The following is a 22,727-nucleotide window of genomic DNA, read 5'->3' as shown; positions in this document are numbered from 1 at the left end:
CAAGTAGCACGGGCTATGGTGAGCCCGTAGTGGACTTACCTGGCACAGGAACGGTGCTGTGTGAGCCTTGAGAGTTGTTGTTGTTGTTATATATTCAGCTACTCGGAACAAGTTCCAAGTATCACGGGGTATGGTGAGCCCGTAGTGAACTTACCTGGCACAGGAGCGGTGCTGTGTGTCAAGGATTGTAGCTGGGAGCCATCAGACAGTTGCATCTTGCGAACAGCTCCTCCCTGCTTGGGTGGCCGCCGATTGTGTATCTTTGTTTTCTCTGCTGAGATAATTAAACCTTGGTCCTGACATGAGTCTAATACAGAGTTAAGAGTGTTCTGCGTGTTAGCATACCCAGTGGTGTGTATCATTATATCATCAGCATACCCAGTGGTGTGTATCATTATATCATCAGCATACCCAGTGGTGTGTATCATTATATCATCAGCATACCCAGTGGTGTGTAGCATTATATCATCAGCATACCCAGTGGTGTGTATCATTATATCATCAGCATACCCAGTGGTGTGTAGCATTATATCATCAGCATAGCTAATGATATGGACGTTGGGTTTGCTCGGTATAGAGTTTAACAGCGTGTTTATTAAGATATTAAATAAGGTAGGACTGAGGACACCACCCTGCGGGGTACCTAGTTCAAAATCTCTTGTTACACTCCTATTCCCCTGGAAAAATACAGATGACTTCCTGTTGGATAAGTAACCCCTGATCCAACAAAGAAGCCGATCACCAATATTCATTCTTGCAAGCTCACTCAAGATAACATGTCTATTTGCAATATCAAAGGCAAACTTAAGATCTAGGAAGGTGGTATATGACTTTTCAGCGTGCAGGGTAAGAAAGGTGGTGATGCAATGATGCACACTCCTTCCATGCATGAAGCCATATATCTGGGGGGATAGCATGGTTCTTATTCTATGGAGGAGACGGTTTAGGACCATTCTCTCGAATGTTTTGCAAATGCAGCTAGTAAGGAAAATTGGGCGGAAAGCATTCTCTTGATTTGGCTTGGGAATTGGAAAGATTATACTGTTGGTCCAAGAGATAGGAAGTTCCCCAGTAACATAGCTCATATTATACAGCTCAAGCAGGGAATTCCCTGGTACTAAAGGGAGCAGACGCAATATGTCATAAGTGATACCATCTTCACCGGGGGATGTGGCTTTGCCTTTGTTTAGGGCCGCGAGTAATTCAAACTCAGTAAATGGCACGTTGCATTCATCTTCCTTGTGGAGCATGAAGTCAACGAGCCTTTCTCGATCTCCGTAACTAGCATTTAATCTGAACTGTATGTCTGGGGGAAGATTATTGAAGCTAGAGGTGGTTGCCCAAGCATCGACTAACTCGTTTGCTCTGTGTAGAGGGTGAGGGTGTGCTACTTGGCCGATCTTATCGCCTTTAATTCTTTTAATATCCTTCCATGCCTGGCTGAGGGGGGTGTGAGAGTTGAGACTGTTAACAAAAGTTTCCCAGTTATCTTGCCTGAGCTCTGTCATGCGCTCCCTCGCCTTGGCTTGAAGAATGGCTAGAAGCTCTTTTCTAGCTCTTGGCTAGAAAAATGATAGATAATATAAAATTATATTTCAAACAATGGTGTTTGTTGACCAGTTAGTTAATTGACCAACTTGTACAATTGCTGATTTCTGCCATGTTCCCACCGGTTTTTTTCTTTTCTTTTATTCCTTTTTTCAACACAATTTATACTTTAATCCCAATTACTATTAAGTTTCAGTTCAGTCTAGTGAATTGAAAAGCTGTCAAACTTTTACCTCATTTAAAAACAAAAACAAAAAGTACCTAATTTCATCTTTGTAGTTTCCTACACTGAGCTTTAACTTTGCTCTGTATCTAGTGTTACCCAATCTCCCAATCTTTATGTACTTAACCTAAACAACTTTATCATTGTGTTCATTGCTGTCTTCTTTTATGTGCTAGCCACATGCTGTATTGTGCATACTAATTTTTGTTAAAACTACCATTCAAGCTGCCATTGCAATCAATCGGAGCTACCTATGTGCTTTAATATACCTATAATTTTTCTCTCATCTTTTATTTTTTTCATGCTATGTAACTTATCATTTTTATAAATTTTGCAAGCATTTATCTACTTATAAGTTTCTTAGATTAAGGACCTGCCCGAAACGCTGCGCGTACTAGTGGCTGTACAATTTATTTATTTATTTATTTATTTATTTATTTATTTATTTATTTAATGAATTAATAACAAGAATGTAATTACTATGCTATGTATCCTCACAATCCCAATGTACCTTGTATATATATAAATAAAATAAAAATAAATAAGTGTTTTTTCCACCCACACCTTGCCCGAAACGCTATGTGTATTAGTGGCGTTAGGTATTGCATGTACTACCTCTATCTATAAATTCAATATTATGTTTGTAACTCTTCATCTATGTATGTTTTTTTTTATAGAGTTTTTTTGGCGTGTTCTGGCTGGTTCTCCCGGCGGGGTGACGGTGGTCGGGGGGGGCCGGCTTGGCCGAGAGGTGCCGGGGGTTGGCGGGGTGACGGTGGGCTCCTGGTGTGCCCTCAGTCGTGGTGGGCGGCCGGCTTCTGCTCTGCCGGAGGACACTGGATGACTTTTTATGTTTTAGTTGGGGGCAGAGTTTTGGTTTTGCTACCTGGTGTTCTCTGTGTGGAGCGGGGCCGGTGCTTGTCACCCTGAGGGACTCCTGGGGCTCCCCAATCATCTGCCCGTCTGTGCGTTTATTTGCCGTATGGCATATTAGTTTCTAGTGATTGGCGTCACTCGTTTCGCGATTTGGCTTGGCGTTCCGCCCTTCCAGGCTTCGCGATTCACCCTTCACGGGTACGCCGGGGCGCATTCGATCCCACGATCGTCGTCGCCTTTAAATCAACAACAACGACATACTTTTTCTGAATAAAAAAGTTAATTTAATTAAATTTAATTTAATAGAATGGATTACAAGAACTTTCAAATCCAGGGATCCCATCACAATTGTTTTACTCTTCAAATCACTTGTGTTGTCCCGTCTTGAGTACTGCTCAGTACTCACTTCCCCCTTCAGAGCAGGAGAGATTGCTGAAATAGAGGGAACACAGAGAACATATACGGCACGCATAGACGCGATAAAGCACCTAAATTATTGGGATCGTCTCAAAGCCCTCCAAATGTACTCACTAGAAAGAAGTCGAGAGAGATATCAAATAATATACACAAGGAAAATACCGGAGGGCCGAAATATTGCGGAACAACAGTGGACAGCTTCAAGAGAAAACTAGATAGTTTTCTTCAAGGAGTGCCGGACCAACCGGGCTGTGGTGGGTATGTGGGCCTGCGGGCCGCTCCAAGCAACAGCCTGGTGGACCGAACTCTCACAAGTCAGGCTTGGGGAGTAGAAAAACTCCCAGAACCCCATCAAGCAGGTATCACTTAGTTGTGCTTGCAGGGTTGAGCTCTAGTCCTTTGGTCCCGCCTCTCAACTGTCTATCAACTGGTGTACAGATTCTGGAGCCTACTGGGCTCTATCAGATCTACATTTGAAACTGTATGGAGTCTACCTTCATACACAGGTAGACTAGCAGAGTTAGTTTTTTCTTTCTCTGTGGCTCATTTGGGTACTAAGTTTCCACCTGTGTCTTCTTGCTCATGTTTCACCCATGCTAAATAGTTTGCCATTTTCCACCCTGTCAATTCACCTGAGAATTTTGTAGGTGGTGATCATGTCTTCCCTTATGCTTCTGTTTTCCAGGAACGTGAGGTTTAGCTCCCATAGCCTTTTCCTCGTAGCTCATACATCTTGGTTCTGGGATTAGTCTGGTATACCTCTGAATCTACTCAAACTTTGTCTTGTGTTAAACTAGATATGGACTCTAGGCTGGAGCTGTATAGGCCAGGATTGGTCAAACATAGGTGGTATACAAGGTCCTGAATGATTCCTTACACAAGTTCTTAAGGGCAGTTCCTATGTTGGCCAATCTAGCATATGCTGCTGATATCCTTTTGATGTGGGCCTCTGGGGTCAGGTTTCCAGATAAGTACAAAAATACAAATACAAATATTTATTCAGGTAAAGTACATACATACAAGGTGAGATACAAAAAGTTGATGGATTTATAGATTACTTGCTTATTCTACTATGTAGAATAGAATTTATAGATTACTACTTATTCTACTATGACTACTTGCTTTATTGCTAAAGTGTTCAATCCTAGATGATCCAAGTGGTTGGGCACCGTTTCTTCACACCATCCTCATCCCAGCTCCTTGTCCTATTCCTTCCAAGTGCTATTTAATCACAATAGTGCTTTCTCCTGAAAATTTCTTTATATAAAATCTTCAATAACTTGGTCTCATTCAGTACAGATGAACTTAGAGTATGTCTTTCTGCTGCTGTATAGGCATCTTAAGAGATATAATCTTATTGATAATTTTTTTAATTTACAAAATTGCATAGTGCTATATAGCCATTCTGGCTTAGCACATTTCTGTTGATAATTACTTTCTTGCCATTGCACTTAAATAAGCAAGTAATATTTAATATACATGCTACACTGACTCATAAATATTCTTAACCCAATAGGAGGTGGTGAAGCTAGAGTTGTTGTGCAAGCAGCTTTACGAGGCTAACGATGGGGTTCAGCAGCACGAAGCAGAAAAGGCATTAGTGGAATTTCAGTCCAGAGAGGGTGCTGCTACTCTCAGTCAGTGTCGGCTGCTCCTAGATCGAGGAAAGTCGCCTTACACTCAACATTTTGCAGTGACAACTCTCACAAAGCTTGCATCTAGAATGCCATGTACTCTGTCACTACAGCACAGAATGGATATGAGTAAGCTTTTTTTCTTGTTGCCATGATTTTATTATTTTGTTAATATGGGTGTGTTAATAGGTCCCTTTTTTTTAGGGTAAATGTTATAAACCCATGTCTTACTATTTAAAAAAAAAATGTTGTTTGTTGACCAACTTGTATATTGGCTATTTTCTACCATGTTCCCCCTTTTTTTTATCTTTTATTATTTTTTTTTCTTTCAACGCAATATATACTTTAAGCTCAATTACTATTAAGTTTTAGTATGTGTTTTTTTTCCTCACCTCGCCTTGCCCGAAACACTATGCGTACTAATGGCTTTAGGTATTGTATGTACTACCTCTATCTTTAAATTAATCAGAATGTTTATACTGTAACTCTGCAACTATGTATGTACTTTTCCCTAAATAAATTATTATTATTATTATTATAAAAACAGCAATGAAAGAAAATGGGAGAAGTAAGGAACAACTATGCCTCTTTAATGTGGTCTTTGAAATTCAAGTTGGAAAGTGTAAACATGTGGTTGTTATTGCAAATGAGATGACAGAAGTTAGAATTCAAAAGTTCTTTCCGGGAGAGATCTCCCGGTAACTCCGTGATGCTAAACAGTAAGATGCTTGTAAGTCAAGCCATGTCTTGGGAAATGCACCAGGCATCTGAGACTCACTCATGTTTACCAGGTGCAATAACAGAAACTGGCTCAATAAGGCAAGGGGTGCTTGAGTATCATAGATGTACCCAAAACCAAGAAAAATTCCACTGGAATTCACAAATGCAACAAAACAAACAACTGCTTGAAAGAAATTATGGAACTGAAGGTAGGGAAGTAAATGATCATTGCCTCAGTGTAAACACCAGCTATATTTTTCCTGACCACCATCTACTGCATCATGTTTTAGCTGACTGGCATTGGCTATCCCTGGAGTGTTTTTTTCTCCTAGGAGCCATTACTTTATTTCTTTTAATGGTTTACAATTATGTTTTATGCCACCCATATTGCATGTGCCTTGGTTTAATATTTCACACTACTTTATTCCGTGGTTCTCATCCACAGTGGTTGTCTTGCATTTTTTCTATACATACCATAGAAACTCGCTCTGAAGGGTTTAGGTTTCTCCTCTGAATTGACTCCTCTTTAAAGTCACCTTGCTTCTGGGTAGTGCATGAGATTTGTTCTTCACTGTGGAGTAGAGCTTTCTTACAAAGTTGGCTGTGATCTGTCTGTGCATTTATAAACGGTTTAATACCTGTCCTTTCTCCTTAGGCGCGTAATGATTTTTATGCTTTCACTTAGGCTGCTCTTGGGCTGCGTAAGTGATTGTTCTTATCTGGAGCTGCTTATGCTGTTCCCAGTTAATTGATTAAGGTCAAGGTTAAGCATTTATTCAGCCAAAGCACCTTCCTTATGTGTAGCATGCCGACTTGTCTGCATGACGGTCTGGGTATCTTGGTAGCCCCAAGTCCCCTTTTTTTTTTATATATGGGATGTCACTCTCAATTGTGATCACTGATGTTCATTCCCTTGGCCTCTATCATTTAGCCTGTCAGGTCTGGGGTTTGCTGAATGTGGCTACAGAGGTCACCCTCTCTGTTGGTTTTTAATCAAGGCAGTGAACCCTACTTTCCTTTCCTCTACCCTATGTACATTTGGGACATGACTGATGGATTTACTGTCTAGTCATGTGCAATGTTGATTCCATGGTTTCCTAGGGCTCATATGGTTTTCTTCATACACAAATGTATGTTATTTGATATTTTTTTTTCCCAGTTTTGAAGGCTTCCCAAGTGGAAGTCTTGCCTCTTCCTTCTTGGCTCTTGGACTTTGGGATGTATGTTGTCTTCATTCCTGATCCCTCTGCTTCTGTGCCAGGGACCTTTTCCTATGGTTTGGAGTTTTCCAGAGGAGTATCCTTGGCTCTTTCCGTATTGGCCCTCAATGGCTTCCCAGTGCAGTGGGGCTGATATCAGAGACACTGATATAAAAATATTAGGCCTTTGGGCTTTCTCAGGCCTGCTGAAGGCCAGGACTGAGCAAGTGTGCAAAACCCTTTGGTTTCCTTCCTTCGGCCCCGTTCAGACTCTTTCCCCGTGGTTCATTGTTTCCTCTGCAGGGTTCTCTTTCGAGTGGATAACTTCATGTAGCTCTACTGCTGGGTTCACGGGGCTTGGCTCTGATGGGCTTGGCTCTTCATTGTTCCGAGTGTGTCCAATGTCCTTGCAGATGGCTGTCTTGGTTCTGTTCCGTTTCACTTTGTAGACGGTTAGTGCCGCCTTCTTCCTGTGGCTTTGTTTGGGCACCCGGACATGGACCTCTTTGCATCTGTGTGGCCTCGTTGCCTACCTTTGTATGTTCTGTACATGGGTTTCGTGTGCCTCTTGACCCCAGTCCAGCTGTTGCTCTGGGTCCTGGCCAGATTGAAGTCCTACCAGAGGAGGGTAATCCTTCTGGCTCCCCGGTTGCCAGTTCGGTCTTGGTTTCAGAAGCCGCTTGCTTTGTGTCTGAACTAGTGTTTTTCTGAGGCTCGCCCTCTATTGGAAGGTCTTTGCCCACTTCTCCTCTGCACACTTAATGTCTGGTATTTTTGGCACATGTTTATCTCCATCTTTACAGCAAGCAAGTAGCGTCTTTGGTAGTGTCTCGCCTGTGTTCTTCTCGGGAACAGTTTTTTGGTGCACCTTTCGCCACTTTCTTTTCCCATTTGTCGTTTTTCTCCGGTTTCTTGTCTTTTTCTCTTGATTGGCATCTCATGTTGGTTACTGTCATTTTGTATTGTAATTTCCTAAGTGTAGTTAAAGGATGAGAGCTACGTTCATGGTGTTCTGTCTTCCCAGTACTCTTTGTCGTATAACACTTTAAAACTACTGATGGTTTTGGCCTCCACCACCTTCTCCCCTAACTTGTTTCAATCGTCTACCACTCTGTTTGCAAAAAGTGATATTTTTTCGGCACTTTTGTTTCCTTAGCTTGAATTTGTGTCCTCTTGTTCGTAAAGTTGCTGGTTTCAGGACTTCCTCTTTGTCAATTTGATTGATTCCTGTTAGTATTTTATAGTATTTTGTAAATGGTGATCATATCACCTCTCTTTCTTATATCCTCTAGTTTTGGTATGTTTAACTTGTCTAGTCTCTCCTCGTAACTCTTTGTTTTTCAGTTCTGAGAGCCATTTTGTAGCATTGCGTTACACCTTTTCCAGTTTCCAGTTTGAGATTTGGGCACCATACAACTGCTGCATATTCCAATTTTGGTCTCACAATAGTCATGGAACAGTTTCTTTAGTATTTCACCATCCATATAATTAAAAGCAAGTCTGAAGTTGGAAAACAATACATACACTTCTCTCACAATGTTGTTTGTGTATTTCTCTGGTGACAGTTTACCATTCAAAACCACCCCTAAGTCTCGTTCTTTATTAGAGTTCTGTAATTCCTTTCCATATAATTTGTAAGTTGTGTGTCGTCATTTTTCTCCGATTCCACATTCCATAACATGGCATTTATTCACAGTGAATTCTATTTGCCACTTGATGCTCCAAGCACTTACCTTATCTAGAGCGATTTGAAGGACATTACTGTCTCCTATCTTCCCCAGTATTTTAGCATCATCTGCAAACATATTCATATAATTCTGTATTCCCTCTGGTAAATCGTTTATGTAGAAGATGAACATTACTGGTGCAAGAACTGAATCCTGTGGTACTCCGCTAGTAACACTCTCCATCAAATACATTATATCTGATTACCTGCCTCATCTGTCTGGAAATTTTTCATCCATGTCAGAATTCTCTGTGTCCAGCAAGTTCCAGTTTCCAGAACAGCCTCTTGTGTGGGACTCTGTCAAAAGCCTTGTTTAGGTCCAGATAGACACAATCAAACCAACCACCTCTTTCCTGTATTATCTCTGTGGCTCTATCATAAAAAATAAGATTTGTTACACCGGATCTTCCTGTTCGAAAACCATACTGTATCCGTTATTATGTCATTACTCTAGGTGTTTAACCCATTTGTCTTTTGACTATTGTTTTTAGTATTTTGACTATCACACTTGTTTAAATCCTTGACTGTCATGCTTGTTACTGTGAGGTGCTGGTGGAGCCACTGCTGCTTGCGTACAATGTTAATACTGCCTCAGCTCCATTTCATAAGTTGTCTCATGCCGTGTTTCACCTTTGGCCTGCTCATGTGCCGCTGGAGCCTGCTTTGTCTCTGGACAGTGTTTTTGGATTTTTCTTCCTCTTGGTTTACTGTGTCCCCTTTATTTCATGATGGTTTCTTTAAATCTTTGTTTTTGGTTTCTCTTGCTTCTGGTTGTTGGATTGGGGAGCTTCTTGCTCTCATTCCGAGGCAGGGTTTTTTGTTCTTTTGGCCCTAGTGGGTGTTTTGTTCATTTACTGTCAGGTTCTTTTCTGGTGAAGAATGAGTCAATTGGCTTCCAGAGGGGTCCTTTGGTTGTTGACACTTAGTTGGTTTTGCTTGGGGTGCATCGTTTGATATGTCCAGTGGTGACATTCTGCCTTGATTCTATTTTGGTAGATGCCATGTGAAGTGTTTTCTTCAACTTAATTCCTGCAGTGCGTCCTTCTCCCTTGTGAGTTTTCCTGTGTGTTTTCCTCCTCAGTCAGTAGTTAGCTCCAGGGAGGCACATGGGGGCTCCCATCCCCCCAGAAAACCAGCATTAATTATAATGAAGTGCCAATTTCTGGGCGAGTCCCAGTGGCTCACTGATCCCCTTCCTCCCTGGTCATTGGGTGCATTTCTACAACTGCCCTAGAACTAAGAGTGGAGATGGTGGACTTCCTAAACTCCAGAACCTGAATATGTGCCCAGGGCATGTTCAAAACTCTGCAGATAGAGCCTCATACCATTGAACATCATGAATCCAAGATTTGACCACAAGTCAGTTAAATTAGATTATATTGTGGACTACTGGAGAAAAAAATTGGCTGTGGAACAATTCGTAGTCTTAACACTTTGGCGTACCCAGCGCGCCACCCCTTAACTGTGCGATTTGGGTCCCAGCGTTTCACGGGAGCGCGCGTTAATTCTGAAAAGTGTATACTCTCCAACTTTGTCACCTCAATTCTCGTCCTACGAGATTAAATTTGGTATCATTGTGTTCGCAATAGAATTCTCTACAGCACTAAATGCATATAAATTCCAAAAGCCCGGCTAATTACCTGCAGCAAACAGAGAAAGTGCGAACGAGTTACCCAGGAGCACGCAATAGCGATAAAATGTGTTCACTCTTTTCACTCTTGTCACCTCAATTTTCGTCCTAGGTCTTTCATTTTGGTATCACTGGGTTTGCAATAGAATTCTCTAGAGGAACATTAGCATATAAAATAAAAAACCTGGTCACGCTCCACCCGCCGACGAGTTGAAGACGGGCCACGCATTAACCGCCAGTGAGCGCCCAGACACCTTCCAGCTACACTCCCAATTCCTGCCCACAAATGTTTAGTACTGTATTTAGTATTTTAGTATATTTAGTATTATAGTTTAGTATTTTTTGTGTAGTAGCTGTACATCACATAAGCATTGTAGATAGCCATTTGCACAAAATAGAAGGTCATTTTCTTCGTCCATTTGTGAGTTTTCCTTATGAAGTGATAATATTTGATCACTTGGTCAAAGTGATCAACATCTTTCATGTTTGTATTGTAGTCACAGATTGCATTCGGCTTGTTGACAGTTACCAAACAGTCCCCCAAAATTGGATAAAATCCTGATTTTTGGCGATTATTTTAGTGGACGACGCAGCATTGTGTCATGCCCGTGATTACCGACAGTAAACAGATGACACAGCATTGCGTCATGCCCGGGTGAAAGTGTTAAGATTCGTAGTCCTAAGGTTCCGGGTTTGATCCCCGGTGGAGGCGGAAACAAATGGGCAGAGTTTCTTTCACTCTGATACTCCTGTTACCTAGCAGTAAATAGGTACCTGGGAGTTAGACAGCTGCTACGGGCTGCTTGCTGGGGGTGTGTAACAAAAAGGAGGCCTGGTCGAGGACTGGGCTGTGGTGATGCTAAGCCCTGGAATCATCTCGAGATAACCTCCAAAATAACCACGTGTGTGGGATTCAACCTGCTTTGGCTGCAGCAAATCATTATCAAAAGTGACCATGATCTTGCCTTAAGGAGCAACTGAGTGGGATAAGTCAGAAATATTGTTAGACTGTGGATAATACACTATTCATGCAGAGAAGTATTTTTGACAATTTTAGCCATTGATATCTATTGTATGGTCTAAAGAATAAATAGCAGTCAGTCATGTTAACATTACAGGTAAATGAAAATGCAATGGCAAAGAATCAGGTGTTATATTTACTTTAAAAATTATAGAAGTCATATAATAAGGAAATCTTGATTGATAGCAATTGATTTCATGTGTGGCAATGTATTTTTTAGGAACTGCTCAAGAACTGAATTTAAATTACACATTTTTTTTTTTCAGGAACGTATGCTCTCGATTATTTGGCAAGTCATCCTAAGCTTGTTCACTATGTGACTCAAGGCTTAGTGGTGTTGATTGTAAGGGTTACTAAAGAAGGCTGGTTTGATGCCCTTGATAAGAATAAATGGGCATTCAGGAATGTTGTAGGGGACGTTACCCGATTTCTTCAGGTAAGCATGATTTTCTATATATTTTTTTGCATCTGTTGAATAACATTTACAAGTAAAGAAACTGCAAAGCTCTTTTCGTTTTTTGAAATGTAGTAGTTTCTTATAATTACTTGAATAATATATGATCTCTTATGATTTTAACTTATGATTTGCTGCTTGATTATTAACATTTCATCACTACTGAATTTCATGCTTTCATGGGTTGGGAAGGCATCAGCCAAGAGAAAAATAGAGGGTTAAGTGTAATGAAACGGCCATTTTTAGGCAGGAATCAGTTGGCATCCCTTGGTTTGATCACTGGCATGGTGAGGGCACAGTGCACATGCCAGGCCATGGATAAGGACATTTCTAATAATTTTTTATCCCTGTTATATTGGATGGACACCATATGGGGTCATTCCTTCGGGTGACTCGTCTGCTGAGTTCTCGGGGTTTGACTTTCCTGGCTGTTCACGTTCGGGGGGGGTGTCCAACGTCCTGGCGGACAGCCTGTCTCGGTTCATTTCCCTGTCAACGGAATGAACGGTCGATGCCAACTTGTTCAATTGGCTCGGCCGGACGTACGGGCTCCCAGAAGTGAACCTCTTCGCGTCAACTTGGTCGTGGCGTCTCCTGGTATGTGTGGGGCGTCTCCTGGTATGTGTGGCGCCCTTCCCCGACTGCGAGGCTGTCGGGGTCGACGCCTTCAGGCAGGACTGGTCGAGGTGGGGCTACCTATGCCTCTTCTTCCCCCCCCCCCCACGCTGTTGCACCAGGTCCTGGCTTGCTTGGAGACGTACCAAAGGAGAGTAGTCCTGTTGGCCCCATGGTGGCCGGCCCAGCCTTGGTTTCAGGCGCTGCTTGCTTGGTGTCTGATCCCAGGGGGTCTTCCCATGGCTCCGCATCTTTCAGCAGATTGGGCCAGTCCATTACATTGCTGGTTTGATCTTCTCTAGTCTTCGCGTCTGGTCTTTCTGTCATGGGTGTATCACAACTTGTATGGTGAACAGGTGGCTTCGTTGATGGTGTCCCACCTGCGAGCTTCGTCTCGATGGCAGTATGAAGTTTCCTGGTGGTCTTTTCGTTATTTCTTGTCCCTTCTTAGGTTTTCTTCTGTTTTGGTTCGGAATGCCTTGTTCTTCCTTTCTTTGTTGTTTCAGGACCGTCATATTATGCCGATTATTGTCGCCTCGTATCGTGCGGCTTCAGCTTGCGTTCGGGGTGGATGTTACTTCGGCCCCGTTTCGCAAGATGCCTTGTGCGTTGTATCACCTCCGGCCTGTTCATGCGGCACCTGAGCCGTTCTGGTCGTTGGACTGGGTGCTCTCTTTTTCTTTCTTCTCTTCAACTTGGTGTGGCCCCTTCAGTTCAAGATTGTTTTGCGAAGGCTCTTTTTCCTGTTGGCATTGGCCTCTGGGGGTTGGGTTAAGGAGCTTCATGCTCTCCTCCAGCGCAGAGGTTTCTGCTCTTTTGGTCCTGGGGGTAGGTTTGTTCGTTTGTAGCTGTCTCTCTCTTTTCTTGCAAAGAATGAGACTGCAGCTTTCTGGAGGGGTTTTTGGGTTGTTGATGCTTGGTTGGTTTGGCCAGGGATGCATCATAAGTTGTGTCCAGTTGTAACTTTTCATGTTACCTGCAAAGTAGCTCCCCCTTTCCCCTCCAGGGAAGGGGGGAGCTGTGCAGACATGTGGCGTGGCATGTGTGACGTTATGCTCGTTTGCTCGTTTTCAATTGGGGAGCTCTGTCCACTCGTTAGTCTTCTTTTATCATTTTAACCAGAATAGATGTTTGTTTTGAGGTGCTTACCGTTCTGGGTGCCTGGCCCGGCACGGGCCAGGCACCCAGTGGCAGGCATAAAATATTCCAAATCCCACGTGCATTTCTATAGGCCACTGATCCTCGTGCCTCTGAGGGTGCCAGGTTCTGATTCGTGGTCCCTGGTAGGCCTAGAACTCAATTCACACTGACTGATGCCAAAGTCTAATGATATACATATCAGCTTGGATAGCTCCAGGGAGCCTCCAGGACTCACCCAGAAAATAGCATTTCATTACATTCAACGCTGGTTTTCTGGGGGGAGCCCTGTCGGCTCCCTGGAGCTATCCAGGCTGAATGGATAGGTATAACTTTCTGGCATCAGTCAATGTGCTTGGAGTTCTTGCCTACTGGGTTTCAAGAGCCATAACATGGCCCTCTCAGAGAGGCATGAGGAGCAATGGCCTAAAGAAACCCCCCCCCCCCTGTGGTTGGGAGCGTTCTATATCTGCCATCGACCAGGACAGGCACCCAGAAAGGTAGGCACCCCAAAACAAACCCCTATTCTGGTAAACTATTGCTACCGAAAGCCGAACAAGTGGACAGAACTTCCCAAACGAAAATTAGCAAACGAGCATGACGTCATCACGTTGCCGCGCTGCCGTCTGCGCAACCCCCCCCCTCCCCGGAAGGGGTAGCCCCAGACCCCTCGTGCCGGCTACCCAACACTAGTTCTTGGCTGATGGGTTCTGGTGTAGTCACGTACCTCTGGTTCCAGAATTTTTGTTCTCAGTCCTGTGTCTGGTGACGTGGGCTGTTTCTCCAGGGGGTGTGTGAGCCAGGAGTGATGTTCCAAGGTACTCGGGCTGCCTTCCCTAGGTGCCCGGTAAGTACTGCCCTTGGGGCCTCCTTCCACAAGTCACCTTGGAGTCTGCCTCCGTGGTGCCTTTTACTGCTTGGTACTTGGCAACCCTTGGGGTCTGCTGGGGTTTTCTTGCCCTTGTGAGTCCCTGGGTAGGGGATAGTTGTCATCACTGGTAGGGGTGCAGGGTACTGCACAGCTAGTCTTCTAACATTATAGCGGCCGGCTCTGTTCCGCTCGGGTACGTTGTCCTCTTGCGAGGTTTTTCTTTTGTTTTTGTTCTGCCTGGTGAGAGGGGTCTCTCTGTTATTCACTGGTCGAGATCTGTGTTTTTCTATTGTTGGTGGCGTCTCCCGCTAGGCCCCCATGAGTGGACACTTCCTGGGGGTTCAGCTTTAGCAGTTTGTTTGGTAGATTTGGGCGCCGGTTCGCAGTACCCTGCCTGGGCTTCCCTTAGCGTGTACCCATGGCTAAGGGCCCTGGAAAACCCCATGGAGGCTCTGTGGTCTGCTGGATGTGACCCCTGCGCCCCCCCCCTCGCATCTTGCGAGTTTGCAGGTTGCTCTGTCCCTTGTCTCAGGGTGACGCTCACCTGTTTTGCCTCTGCCATGCTGCCTGTTGGGTCGATGTTGTTTCGACCAGGAGTTGTGCGACGTGTGTTGTCTGTACGTTCTCCAGTTCACCCAAGCCACTGTTATTGATGTACGGGTGCAGGCAGCTGCGGCGTTGCATGCTAGGTTTCGGTTGCTGCAACGCTCTAGTTTGGTTGCCACCCCCGGATGCCCTGCCGTAGGGGTTCCCAGGGTTGGGGAGGGGTTGCTTGGGGGGCTTAGGCCTCGTTTTGCTTTGCTAAGGGTTTTATACCCTCAGAGCGGGGCTTGCAGTTCCTAAGAGTGAGTTTTTTTTCCTTCCCCTTCTGAACTCTTGTTGGTCTTGGGTCTACCCATCTCTGGGTTCGGTTCCCTTCGTTTCGGGATCCCTGCACGTCCCTTGGTCTGGGGTGTCTTTGGGCTCGTTTGTGCCTCCGGGCGTTTGTTTGTTTGTCACGGTATTCGTTGGTTCGCGAACCTCTTCAATACTTCCATTGTTCTTGGGACATCTGCTGACTTCCGGTGCGTTTCCCCTCCAGTCTTCTCTTGTATTCACTTCGTCTCTCTGCCCTGTTTCAACATTCCTCTTATTCGTTCCCTTGCCTTGTACGTGTGTACGTATGCCTTGCTGATGTATGTACGATATGTGTACATACGACTGGTGTACGAGCCGCACTGGCCGGCAGATGGGTGGTGCGGTTCGTACCTCAGGCGCTGGGGCCGGGGATATCGTTTTGTTTCTGAACGGTGTACACATGTGTGAGGGTTGCATGTTTTCTTGCGGATTTTATGCTGTTTTTGCTCCACTTCTCTCCGCGTATGACACCCTGGGTACTCGGTGTTCTGGAGCAAGGGTGGGATGGCTCCGAGTGGCGCCGCCTCTGTATTGCATGCATCCTGTCTTCTCCTACTGGGCTCGCTCCTCTGAACGTTCTCAACTAGGGGTGCTCCTGTTACATTGCAAGGTTCAGCTGTGTCGTGACACGGTGGTGTGTCTGTTTTGTAGGTGAGTTTGTGCTGTCTGGCGACACAGTCGGCCAGGTCTCGCTGTTTGGGGGTACTCGCCTTGTTGTCCTCCCCTAGTTGTGCTTGCTCTTGGCTCTTGGTCCCGCCTCTCCACTGTTCATCTTCAGGCGTACAGATTCCTGCACCTATTGGGCTCTTTCTTCTCTACATTTGCGACTGTGTATGGAGTCTGCCTCCACCACATCTCTTCCTAGTGCATTCCCCGTACTGCCTACTGACTCTCGGAAAGTTCTTTCTATGTGTTTGTGGCTCCTTTGGGTTCTCAGCTTCTACCTGTGTCCCCTCGTGCGTTGTACCACCCATGTTACATATTCCATCCTTGTCTACTCTGTCACTTCACCACTTGCCAGGGTAGCATCTTTGGTAGCTAGCTGGGGTGTTAGGTGTTGTGTGTTTTGTTTGGACATTCCTTCGTTCCCCCGGTCCGTGCTTTGTGTCCTTCTTCCTTGACTTGGTCTACGGTCTTTGGACACTCCTTCCTTGTCTATCTTCGATGCCTAGTGCACCCTGATATCCATGGTGTCCCTCTGTGCATGTCGTTGAGGAATGGGACTCACTAGTGAGCATTCTGCATCTACATCCGCCACCAAGATAATGTTCTTAATACGAGACTAAACCCAGTGCACTGACACAGAAGTGAAACAGAAATGGGAAACAGGATGGAAACCCCACATCCGTTTCAAATTTTGACCCGCATTTCCCTATAATGGGGTTATCGTGAATATCCGAACTCAATTATGGGCTCTCCATAGCCCGTGCTCCATGGACATTCGTTCTGCGTCGCTAAATCTCAAACGACAACAACACCTGTGTATGTGCGACCGCCCACGACACGCGTTGTGGTTGGTCGTGTTACGTTGTGTTTCTGGCAGCTCCTGAGTTAATTTTTCCGTGTTCTCCCTGCAGGCTTTTGTGTTGTCAGGTCTGTGGGAGGTTGTGGGCTTCAGGTCTACCGCTCCTGCCCTCCTGGTTCCTTTTCTTGGGACAGGAGTAGCTTGGATTCCGGTCCTGGCTACAGCTTTTCTTTGTTCCTTTTCCGTAACATGCGTTTTTGTTTTCTTGCGGAACACGTCCTGAGTCATTCTCCTCCTGTATACCTCATTGACGCATGCGTCGTTCTTCCCTGCTGGAGCTGGTTGCGCTACTCCTTATGGTTGCGGGGGTTCCTCGCATACGGGGCATTCTGCTCATCCGGGTTGGTCCCATTTGGTTCGCCAGGGTTCCCTGGCGGCCGTTCCTTCTGGTTTTGCTAGCCTTGTTTGGGGGCCCTGCTTCCTCAGTTCTGATCCTGTGGGGCTTCCCGCGGCTCTGCCTCTTTTGCAGTTCAGTCCAGCCCTGTACAGGGCTGGTTCATTCTTCCCCTCGTTGCTTCGCGTCTGGGGTTTTTGTCTCGTGTTCTCGTCGCTAGTGTGGGTGCTGGTGGCTTCCTTGTTGGTCTCCTACCTGCGTGCTTCATCTTGGCGGCAGCGTGTTGTTTCCTGGCGGTCCTTTTGGTTTTCCTATCACTGCGAAGGGTTCTTCGGTCTCTGATAGGGTTGTCTTGTCTTAACCTTCGGGGTTTTTCCGGGACCGTCCTCTGGTGCCGTGTACTGTTGCTTCGTCCTGGGTGGCGCTTGGGGTGCCGCTCCAGCTTGCGTTCAGTGTTGCTGTTCCCTTTACTCTGTTCAGCTTGCTTTCTTGGGCTTCGTTCACCTCTGGCCTGCTCTTGCACTTCCAGTGCCATCCTGGTCGTTGGCCCGGGTGGTCTCTTTCTTTTCCTCGGTTGTCGTGATTCCTTCGGTTTGGGTGTGTTTTTGTTTTGTTTTCCGGTCATCTTTTTCTATTGCTGTTGACCTCTAGGGGTCGGGTTGGGGAGTTTCTGGCTCTCCTCCAGCACCCGTGTTTTTCCTGCCTCGTTGGTCCTCGTGGTAGGTTCTTTGGCTGCAGTCTCCTTCTCGGGTGATGTTTGGGTCTACTGCTTTCTGGAGGGGTCCTTGGGTTGCTGCTTGGTTGGTCAGGCCTGGGGTGCTTCCCTTGTTGTTTGGTTGTGGCTCTTCACTGTTATCTTCGCGTCTTGGCCTCTGGGGCTGTGAACGCATTTTGGTTTGTCTGGGTTCCCTTCCTTTCCTCCTTCCTGTTCTGGGGTTCAGGTCTCCCGGGTCATCTGCAGGGTCCTTTCTTCTCGTCTGTGATCTTGTTTTCATGTTAGGGCGCATGCTGTCTGCCTTCCAGGTCCTTCCTTCTTTTCCTTATCTTTGGTGAGGTACCTCCAGGGAGCCGACGGGGCTTACTCCCAGAAAACCAGCGTTGAATGTAATGAAACTCCATTTTCTGGGTGAGACCCAGAGGCTCCCCGGCAACCCTCCCTCCCTCCGGTCGGTGATGTTTTTCGCATATTTTGACATCCAGCCTAAGAACTGCCGGTTGGATCACCGGTGTCGGGGTCTGGGGCTTCCCCTTCCCGGGAAGGGGAGGGGGTTGTGCAGATGTCGGCGCGGTGACGTGATGACGTCATGTTAGTTTGCTAATTTTGTTTGGGGAGTTCTGTCCACTCGTTCGGCTTTCATTAGCAATATTTTCACTAGAATAGGAGTTTGTTTTGGGACGCCTACCTCTCTGGGTGTCAGACCCGGTCGATGGCAGACATAGAATGCTCCCAACCACAAGGAGAGTTTCTATAGGCCATTGCTCCTCGCACCTCTCTGAGGGGGCCAGGTTCTGGCTCGTGGTCCCCGGTAGGCAAGAACTTCTAGCACTTTGACTAATGCCAGAAAGTTATACATAACCATTCAGCCTGGATAGCTCCAGGGAGCCTCCGGGTCTTGCCCAGAAAATGGCGTTTCATTACATTCAACACTGGTCTTTTGTTTCAATCTAACTTTCTGGTGGCTTATTTCTCAATTAAGGTGATCAGGAATCCCGTTCTGTCTTTTTGAGGGGTGCTGGTAAGCTTTTAGTGACTTGCAAGGGCCTGGTGTGACTTGAAATGTGTGGAGCTAACATGATGGCTAGCAACAACAGGGAGCCACGAAAGACTTTCCAGAAAGAAATGTTTCATAACATTCAATGCTGGATTTTTGTGGCTTCATTTTATACTGCATATTGGTGCAGGCAGTTTAGATTAATTTTGGTACTGATTTATGACCTTATACAGTAATCATATTTTGTTTTTATATAAATAAAATAAATCATAATTACAGAAGTTTATTATCTCTTACTTCAGTGTTAAACCAAGAATTCTTTATTTTGATTATCATTTATTTGCTTATATTTTTTTAATGAAAAAAATTAATATGCATGTTGGACACAAATTATACAGAAAAATTTCATTTTTGCAATGGTGTGCCATTCAATATAACTATAAATAAATAAGTTGCAGTGCTCTAATTTCTTAAATCATTGATAGAGAATTACAAGTTTATAACATTGCAAATAACATTTATTTACCGTATATGATATCATAAACTGTCTACCATTTCAGGGTTCAGTAGAGCAGTGTGTGATTGGAGTGCAACTACTTGCCCAACTCACTGCAGAGATGAACCATGTCTCAGAATCGGATAAAGATAGATCCCTTACTAAACACAAGCAAATAAGAAGTTCATTCAGAGATAATTTTCTGTATGATATCTTCAAGCTGTCCTGCAGACTACTTGGAACTTCTATAGTAAAAAGAGGCGAACTGCCAAAGAGTTTTATCAACTTTGACGAGGAAAACCAACACAGATTAATGAAGTTTCTTCTTAAGTTAGGTAAGAGTATCTCAAATAGTAGACAAGCTGAACTTAAATTCTAAATTGCAAGGGAACATTCTAGGGCTATTTCTGAGGGGAGAATGTATTTTAGAATGAATGTATTGGGCTAATGTATTTTATATTAGACCGGGACATTAGCTGAGGAGTTCGGACCTACCAGGGACCACGAGCGAGAACCTGGCCCCTTCAGAGAGGTTTCAGGGAGCAATGGCCCTGGAAAATCCCCCATGTGGTTAGGGGTTTTCCTTATCTGCCATAGACTGGGGTAAGGCACCCCAGAAAGGTAGGCATAACAAAACAAACCTCCCATGGTAAGAAACTAACAACAAAACCGAACAAGAGAGGTAGAACTACCTTCAATCCCAAGGAAACAAGCAAACGTAACACACTACTGCCACACCGCTCGTCCGCATAGCCCTCCCCTCCCCAAGAGGGAGATGGGGTGTGGGGCCATGAACCTCACAGCACCGGCTGCATAGCACTCTAGTTCATAAGTTAATGTCAACCGGGTCAGATGCTTGTCTGGCCTCGGTTTCCTAGGCGGTGTTTGCCTCCGTGCTGCTCACTGCCGTGTTTTTGTGCTGTGCGGTGGCCAGGTGTTCCTCATCAGTACTGGGGCTGCTTGTGCTTAGGGAATTCCTTCAGTAAGCGCCCGGTGAGTACTGCCCCTGCGTGTCAGGGTTATCTTCCTTGGGGCGTTCGGGATCCATTCCCGTAGGGGTTCTTGCTGCTCGGCATTTGCCTTGCCCTTGGGGCCAGCTGGGGATTAGGGCCTTTGTTTGGCCTTGGATAGGGACTGGTATCGTGCTGGTTAGGGCGTCAAGGTGTTTGCGACCTGACACCTACGTGGCGACTGGTTCCTGTTTCCTCTGGGGATGGTGTACTTTTGTGGGGTTTTTCTTTTCTTTTTCTTTTCATTTGCTTGGTGGGGGGGGGGGGGGGTCTGCCTAGTGTGGCTATAGTTCGACTGGTAGTGTTTGGTGGCCCTCTGCTAGGTCCCCGTGATTGTACATGTCACAGGGGTTTTCAGTGTTAGCCTCTACCCCTTGTTAGTTTTGGGTGTAAACCAGTTAGCGACATCTTGCCCAGACTTCCTGTAGTTATCTCCCTATGGGCCCTGGAAAACCCTGTCGGGGCTCGGTGGACCAGTGGATGTGTCTTCCGAGTTCCAACCCATCTTGTGCGGGTTCGTTGGTTGCTGTGCCCTTGTCTCAGGGTGACAGTCGCCTCTTTTTACCTCTGTCATGCTGCCTGTTGGGTCACTGACACCTTGACCTAGAGTCTTGCGAGTTGTTCTCTGCTTGTTCTTCAGTACTCTTCTGATATCCTTACTGTTAGGGTATAGGCGGCATCCGCATTGCATGCTCAGTTTAGGTTGCTGCAACGCGCTAAGTTGGGTTTCGGGGTCAGGGCGGGGTTTAGTTGGTGCCGAAACTCGGGCGGCTTTGGGGGCTGCTCCGTTCGGGTTGGGGACGGAGGTTTTCGAGCCTGTTCCTCCTGCCAAGGCTTCTGGGGCCAGATTCACGAAGCAGTTACGCAAGCACTCAAGAACCTGTACATCTTTTCTCAATCTTTGGCGACATTGTTTACAATTATTAAACCGTTAATGAGCTCTGAAGTACCAGGAGGCTGTTTATGACAATAATAACAGTTGATTGGGAAGTTTTCACGTTTATAAACTGTCTAATAAATGTAACTAAAGCCATAAAAGATTGAGGAAAGATGTATACTTTCGTAAGTACTTGTATAACAGCTTCGTGAATCTGGTCCCTGGGTCTTACCTTTCTTTGCTGCCTTTTCCCTGGACTCTTCCTTTCTTCCTTTTCTTTAAGGGCAGAGGGGGTGGAGGACGGCTCTGCCCCGGAGCCTCTGTTGCGGGTTCCCAGGGCTGTGGGGGAGGCCCGCTAGCAGTTCTGGGGCTATTTGCCCCTGCCTGGGTTTTCTGCTTTCTGGGTGGGGTTTTTCGTCTGTTTCGTCTGCTTATTTCCCACATTTGCTGGGGGTGTTTTCAGATCTCTTGCATTGGTCGCGTCTGCTTTGTTCTGGTGGCCATTTTCTTCCTGCGGGTTGCTTCCCAGCCTGGTCACCGGGACGGCGATGCCGTTTGTTTACCTGTGCCTGGGTGTGCGAGCTCGTGTTTTGGGGGAGTTTTTTGCCTCCTTCAGGGGTTTTATCCTCCTGTTGCCATTTCTTTGCTTTTTCTGAGGTGTTCTGCCCTTCTACTGTTCCTCTGGGAATGCTTGGGTGTTGGGTTTTACCCCGGTTTTGCATTTTCTGTCTGTTTGGGTCTGGACCCTGGGGGTTTTGACCTAGTGTTCCTGTCTGTTTATGCTTGCTCCCACACTTTGTGTCCCTCGGTTTTCGGTCCGTTTTGGCCGTTTCACTGGGGGTTCCGTCTGGGTGCTGTGTTTTGCCCTTTGTGGTGTATTTCCACCAGCAAATGTGGTGGTTTGGGCTTTTCCGGGTTCCTTTGTGCGATTTGGTTTTGTTCCAGAGGTTGCTTCCTCTTGGGTCCCCTTTGGGGGTTTAGGAGGCTTTTAGTTACCTCATGTGTAACCCGGTTCTCCCTTCTGGGGTTCCGGGGTCTTCCTGGCTTGCAGGCTGCTCTTTTTGGGTCTTGTCACGTGTTGTGGCCGTGCCGGGGTCATGGTTTTTGTTGTCGAGGTCGGCCTTTTGGTGCAGTTTTTGTGCTCTCTGTGACTACTTAGTTTAGCCGGCGCAGTGCTCTATGCCCGCTGGTCGGCTGTTTGTCTTTTTAATTTCTTTGTTTATTTTATTTTAATACAGAGCACCACTTGGTTTCCGAACCCCTTGGGGACGAGACCCGTCGGTTAACATGTAAGTTCGTATACGAGAAATAGAGGGGAAAAATAAACTAGAAATGTAAAAATAAATTTTTCCGAAAAATTTATGAAAAAACTCTAGGGAAAGAAATCGTCAGGTTCATGGCGTAAATGCGACCGTGTTTTGTTTGTACTCATCAATAAGTGAAGTCCTGATCCGCTTTATAAAAGTCCTTAATTGTTCCTAACTGATTATTAAGACGTCTGGCAAACATCCTCTGGATATTTCCTGCCAGCCTGCAGGCACATCCTGCCTAAAATATACGATGATGTACTGTACATTTAAGAAACAAATCTGGGTCACAGGTCTGTGGAGTGTGGTTAGGCTTACGGAGTCAGCCGGTCCCTCCCCCACCACCAACACACCTCCCCCTCTCCCCCCACCACCGACACACCTCCCCCTCTCCCCCCACCACCGACACACCTCCCCCTCTCCCCCCACCACCGACACACCTCCCCCTCTCCCCCCACCACCGACACACCTCCCCCTCTCCCCCCACCACCGACACAC

General features: G+C 45.8%; 1 protein-coding gene across 1 annotated transcript in view; it reads left to right on the top strand.

Moving 5' to 3' along the window:
* LOC123754655 (exportin-7) overlaps window positions 1–22,727 on the top strand; it is a 396,982-nt gene that overhangs the window by 14,562 nt on the left and 359,693 nt on the right. The window contains 3 exon segments of the mRNA XM_069339312.1: window positions 4,581–4,827; window positions 11,261–11,430; window positions 19,100–19,370. Coding sequence (XP_069195413.1) covers window positions 4,581–4,827; window positions 11,261–11,430; window positions 19,100–19,370 — 688 coding nt within the window.

This window comes from Procambarus clarkii, chromosome 41 (assembly GCF_040958095.1).
Source record: "Procambarus clarkii isolate CNS0578487 chromosome 41, FALCON_Pclarkii_2.0, whole genome shotgun sequence".
In the NCBI taxonomy this organism is placed as follows: domain Eukaryota; kingdom Metazoa; phylum Arthropoda; class Malacostraca; order Decapoda; family Cambaridae; genus Procambarus; species Procambarus clarkii.
The sequence above is the reverse complement of the archived record's forward strand: the minus strand, read 5'-3'. Positions and strand labels throughout refer to the sequence as shown.